Source organism: Ammospiza caudacuta, chromosome 10 (assembly GCF_027887145.1).
Source record: "Ammospiza caudacuta isolate bAmmCau1 chromosome 10, bAmmCau1.pri, whole genome shotgun sequence".
Taxonomy (NCBI): domain Eukaryota; kingdom Metazoa; phylum Chordata; class Aves; order Passeriformes; family Passerellidae; genus Ammospiza; species Ammospiza caudacuta.
The window spans coordinates 18,072,974-18,079,358 of NC_080602.1; the positions used below are offsets into that span (position 1 = coordinate 18,072,974).

The 6,385-nt window shown below is 33.9% G+C and overlaps 1 protein-coding gene across 3 annotated transcripts in view; it reads left to right on the forward strand.

Annotated features, from left to right (window-relative positions):
- The window catches only part of FGF7 (fibroblast growth factor 7), a 29,441-nt gene extending 23,404 nt beyond the window's left edge, over positions 1-6,037 (forward strand). For all 3 annotated transcript variants that reach the window (XM_058811449.1, XM_058811447.1, XM_058811448.1), the window contains exons 3-4: positions 1,442-1,545; positions 2,327-6,037. In XM_058811449.1, coding sequence (XP_058667432.1) covers positions 1,442-1,545; positions 2,327-2,521 — 299 coding nt within the window. In that variant the 3' untranslated portion in view covers positions 2,522-6,037. The remainder of the gene's footprint in view (positions 1-1,441; positions 1,546-2,326) is intronic.
- The last annotated feature ends 348 nt before the right edge of the window (positions 6,038-6,385 follow it).

Here is a 6,385-nt window from a genome sequence, read left to right on the forward strand (position 1 = left end):
GTTTTGGTTACAAATTACCCTTTGTTAGAACTATTGCTAGGCCTGCAGAAGAGTGGAACTTGTCAAAGAATTCTAAAAGCTTTACTTAAAAAAAAGGTGGCTTAGCATTATAGGGGAGTACAGAAGTATAAACACTCTGAGCTGAATGCCCAGCAGTGCACAGACCATAAGAGGGAACTAATCTGTTAAAGAAAAAAGGGCGAAAAATATACCCGTATGTTCTACAACTGATACATCAGTAACATCAAGGAGAAAAGCAAAACAACACGAAGGAAAGCAAAGAGCAAGAGGAGATAAAAATGTATGGGGAAGGAGAAATATCATAGATTTTTAATGCGTTTCTTAAAAACCTAAGTAACAAAAAACTATTACCGTGTGGCTCTGAAAAGTCAATGCCAACTTGAAAGGGAAAAATAGGAAATGCTTTGTTAAAGAGGACACCCAGGTGATAACCTAACACATGCCTCTCTCCCACCTCCCTCACTTGTCTCCCCCATGCTAAGCTCTTGCAATTTGCCTCAAGTTGGCTGCCTTTGAAAGACCCCATTTTGGAGAAGGAGCCATAGTGCAGTTGCTATGGTAGAGCTCTGTCAGTGACTCAATATTGAAAGAAATAACTCAAACTCAGATATATAACTCTAAACTACTGTTTAAGAAAACATTAATAACATTTAAGTTTGAAAACAACCTGGTGTTCCTTGATAACCTGCATAATCCCCCCCTTCACTTTTTTTTTTAAATATTAACAAAAGAATATTTTTATGTTGCAGGTAACTTAAATGTATCATAGTGACTACAGAAAAGTATTGCTGATATGTATCAGTGAGATGAAAATAAATCAGGTTATAGAAAACAACACTAAAGGCTTTCTGGTTTTGAATAAATAGGCTCTCAGGGCAGCCCTTAATGATTTTCAAATACATGTATCTTTACAGCTCCAATCAGTCATAAAAGCACACAAAGGTCAAGCAAATACTTCATCTTATTTCAGACACTGTGGTCTGTTTTCTATCACTCGCAAGTTCTAAGGTTTACACTCTTTCAAGGGGATGATACTGCTACACAAAACTTCAAAATAAAGGATTTACACAAATTCTGTGAACCTTGATGGCTAACTACATATTCCAAATGAAACCCTGAGCCTGATAAACTCTAAGCTACACTGATTCTCTGAAAATAGAGGAATTACTTATATTGACATCACAACTTCAGTATATACTTAAAAATTACCACCAAACAATTTTAAAGTGGCTCTATGCAGACATGATCACACAGGGAATTTTAAAAGTCTACCCCTTTCTTTCATGAAGGCACTTAAATTTCCTGTTTTCCAAAAATAAATTCAATAAATGTGGAAATACTGCAGAATATTAGTTCAAGGAAACCTGAGTTAACTGGAGAACAACCAAGCATTTACAGCCCTTGCTGTGTACCTTTGCAGGTATTCTAGAAATCCGCACGGTGGCAGTTGGAATTGTGGCAATCAAAGGAGTGGAAAGTGAATATTTTCTGGCAATGAACAAGTCAGGGCGACTCTATGGAAAGGTATGGATGCAAACTTCTCTTATGTGTACATCCCTACAATCTTAGAGGTATTTTGAGATGTAACATTTGTATGTTTTTTTATTATTGATTCCTAATTAAGTAAAATGTATTCTGGACTTATCCCATGCATTCCATATTGGACTTTTATGTCCATTTAATAAATTCGATGATTAGGTCTTATATACTTCTTCAAAATGTGGAATACTAAGGGGGAATATGTCGCAGACATTTCTCCACAGAAATCCTTTCTTTCAGATTTCTGCGTCTTCAGGAGGCCAGAGGCCCCCGAAGAGAAAGTAAACAATTATTATCAGCTGCTGGGGAATGCAACAGGAACACCTTGATTAGCTCATTTTCTATGTTTATAATTAAGAGCCAATCACCAATGCAAGCTAGGAGACTGAGTCCTTGAACACAACTTTGTTGTAGATTCTTTTCTATCTCTTCCTAGCTAGCCTAGCTGCTCTGCAAAACCTCTCTCTATATTCTATTAGTATAGTAATAATGTATTATATCATATATTAATAAATCAAGCCTTCTGATTCAAGAAACAAAATTCACCGTCTCTCTCTCACCAGCTGCGCCCATTCAGGTGCAGTAATAGGAATACACAAAGCTAGAATTTTCAATACTCGGATTTCAGAGGCCAAATTTATTTATTAAAATATTCCTAATATGCAGGGTCTATAATGCCCATTCTTCTCCCATCTTCACTAATCTAAGTATTTTAAAAGACACTTTTGTTCTTGCCTTACCATATTTTATTATTTACTCTCAACAGAAAGTCTGCAATGAGGACTGCAACTTCATTGAACTGATTGAAGAAAACCATTATAACACATATGCTTCTGCAAAATGGACACACAAAGGGAAAGAGATGTTTATTACACTAAACCACAAAGGGGTTCCAATGAAAGGTAAAAAAACAAAGAAAGAACACAGAGCATCCCACTTCCTTCCTCTGGCAATATCCTAATCACAAATGATCTATAAAGAACTAGTTCCAGCAGGAAGATTAATTTTAAGAAGACTGTTTGACAAGATACCAAGAGAGGCTGGAATACTACTGAGAAACTGAACAAGCTGGACTTGCGCATTTATCTTTATTTTTAAGAGACTACATGAAAAAGATTTGAAAATATACACAAAACCAGATTTACTAACTAAAAGTTGTAAAAAATTCTAAAGAGTTGTACAATCATTATCTTAGTCATTGTAACTGGGTAGTTTCTTAAATTAATTTACCCTGAAGAATAAGTCATTACTTGATTATCTGATAATATTTTATTTAAAAAACTATCTGCTTCTTAAATATGGCTGCTATAATAATAATAAGCAGATGATAATGTTGTGTAAAATATGTCAGACTTTAAGGCTGCTGGAATGAGTTGTCAGATTATCAAGTCAATAGAAAATGTGGAGGCTGAGCAGTATTTTAAATACTTCCCCCAAGAAACTCATATCCTATACATAAACTATATGATCAAAAAAATATAATCTTGTAAATGTTTATTGTTGTATTCAGATAAGAGAGTTAGTTTGGACAAATTAAGTTTACTCTAACACAAAATGTTCCTATCTATTAATGAAACAAATACCTAATGCTGCTCTAAAAGATGTTTCAAATAGTGTATGTAAAATAAAAATAGGAATAAATAATGTACTTCATCTCACTTTTCACAAATTAACATTTTATATAACAATGAAGCAAAAATTCAGACATATTAAGGTTTTTTATGTAACATATCCTATCTTTTGTATAATTCCTGTTAGGGCATACAGCTTTCAATATTGTTTTTCCATTCTTATACATGCTTTTTCTGTTGTTACAGCATTAAACTTTATTTTAAGTTGTATTTGAACTTTATTGTTTTAAGTTATTTAAATGTTATTTATAAAAAAAAGATACTTATTAAGCTGCATCTGTTTCATATGCCTTTAATTCTAAAGGAATAACAAAATGGTCTGGCTGAGATGCATGAATTTTTTTCTGTGACCAGACACAAAGCCCAGTACACAACCTTCCTGCCAACATACATTGGATGGCAGACAAAAATGACAGCCTGCAGCAAATCACACAATGGACATCTCAAAAGAAACAATGCAAAAATCTTAAAAATCTATGCCACATACTCTTGATAATTGAATTACTGGCATGCTCAGAGTTATGCCAGGTAAAAGAAGGTTACAGTTCCAGCAGGCACTGTAAATAATCCAAAGATGGTAGAACCTCCCCTCACAGATACAGAAATACGTGCAAGCCTGCATGAATAGTGTGAAACTACAGCTAAAATCCCTGGGACCAGATGAAGAAAAGACATCCTAATTTTCTAGCCATGAAAGTACTCAATTAAGCACTACTTGACTTATGCCTCCTCATATAATTTAATTCAGTTTCCCTACACTTTTTCTTGGGTTGTGATAATTGCACTTAGATAGAGATCACCAAAAACTAGGTAAAGCAGTGACATGACTGGGATAAAGTTAATTTAAAATGGTCTTAAATGTTTCAATTTTATGCATTGAATAACAAGTGTTTAGAGTCAACCATTTCTTCCTACATAAAACATTTTCATTTTAAGAGCACTCACAGAAAATGGCAACAGTTTCCTTTGACAAATATTTTCTTCTTTTAAAAAAATCTTGTTTAACAAATAGTGCCATTTTAAAATCAAATTGTGATATTTTCAAGTCAAAAATTAAAAAAGATATAAACAGATCCATGCAAAAAATGTGTCAGTACAGCTCTATCAGTAAACCTTCACTGTGCTTTTGCTATTTTATTTATTACTTGTTCACTGAACACAACAGACTGTACTATAAAGGAAACTTTTTTGCTGGTACCTCCCTGCACTACTTTCTGTGAATATGTAACAGTGAAACAAAGCTCACATTTATGATCAACATTAACATAGTAGCAGAAGTTTCTATATCTAAACTAGGTTAGCAGAAGCTTTGAAATAAAAATGAAAATAACAAAACCCCATTAGGATTGTTTGTGCTTAAAAGCTTTACTGAAGTTTTAATTAAAATGTATGTATGCACGTTAATATACAAATATATATGTAAAAAATCTTAAAACCAGGTGCACACAGGCTCTATTAAAAAATCTTTTGATAATGTAATTCAAGAACATAGAAATACAGCTGAACAAATCCTGAATCCAAATTGTAATTAGCCCTTACTTCTAAATGCTTTATATAATGAATCACAATGTTACCACCATTTTCAGGTAAGCCAAGGCTGCTTTATGTTTTACAGCTGTCATAACTGAAATGTGTTCTGTGAGGAAATTGTTCTGATGCTGCAATTCATCAGTGCCACACTCACATGTCCTTACAACTGAGCAATTGTCAATGTATCTTTATCTTAGAAAATCTATTCTCAAATACTGACTCAAAAAAATCAGTTTAGTGCTTAAACCAGAGAATAATAATCAGAAAATTTACAGTGATGATCTCCAGTAGCAAAGTATTACAAGAGGAGGATAATAAGAATCTATTAGATTTCAACAGCAATTCAGAAAGATGCCAGAAGTCTTCCCAAAAGCCTCTTACATCAAATCCACCACAATCCAAAGCAATCTTAGTGCCAACATACCATATACCATGTTGGAGGGAAATATGTTTGTACATAAAGAAAGTGATATACATCTGGAAATGGCTCATTACTAACCTGTATAATACTAAAAGTTCAAGAAAACCCAAGCAAAAAGGGTTACAAAAGCCAACCTCAAGTGTCATTTCTTTGCCCTCCCTTCAGAGGCACTGGCTTTGCTGGAGCTTTTTTCTCTGTTTCCCACTGACACTACACAGTGTGTCCAGACTGGGGCTCAGAAGGGAAACAACTCCTGTGGTCAAAGCAGCACCTACAGCAGCCACTCCCATCTCCCAGAAACTGCTCCATCACACAGCAGCTGTAACTTATTTACTTCTGTATCACTGCTGATAAACACTCTGGGGCACAAATGAGCAAATCTCACCTGAGGAATCTCAGAGATGACTGCAAATCCGTTCTTGGCGGGTTTTAAAATACAGAGCCCAGTCCAAGCAGTGTGGGCCCTAATTTGAGCAGGACATTGGACAAGAGACCTGCAGTACTGCTCTCCCTATTTTAATGACTCTAGGATTCCATAAGAAAGTTATTTTTCTTGAAACAATCCCTTCAAACAACTACACAAAACACATCTCCTTGTTAGGGAGATACACATTAGTCTCATAATTTGTGAGTCTTTAAAGGTATGCAAAATGGTGTAAATACATTTCATAAACAATAAAAATGACAATTGGACAATATCCATGACCTTTAAAATATATTATATGGTACAATACAGTCTCACTTTTAGTTCTGTTGCAGGTACCTTAAAACACGGCTCTGCATAGCATCTGTAATAATCACATTACTAAATGGTTGGTCAATTGACTATTAAAATACACCTGTCTGTGTTTTAAATTACTTTTTGAAGAAAATATGTATATTCTCTTTTAATAAGCTGAAGCAAGATGTAAGTTGATGTTAAATCAATAAAGAAATAAAAACATCAGTATTTCATTGCACTCAGTGACCAATATCTGAGCAGTCTAAATATTTCATAAACCTATGAAATCTATCTCCTCACTACTAATTTTTCAAATACCATAATGATTTTGTAACTTTTATCACATAGAAAAAGGAAGTGACAGGTTAGATGACTTTCCACAAATTAGGAAAAGCCATCATCAGAGGTGAGATCCTCACTTAAAAATAATATTTTATTAAAGATTTAATAACAAAAAAAAGGAAGTACAATTGTTTACATCACTGGATGAGTTTTAAATGGGAACAGTTATTTAAATCACAC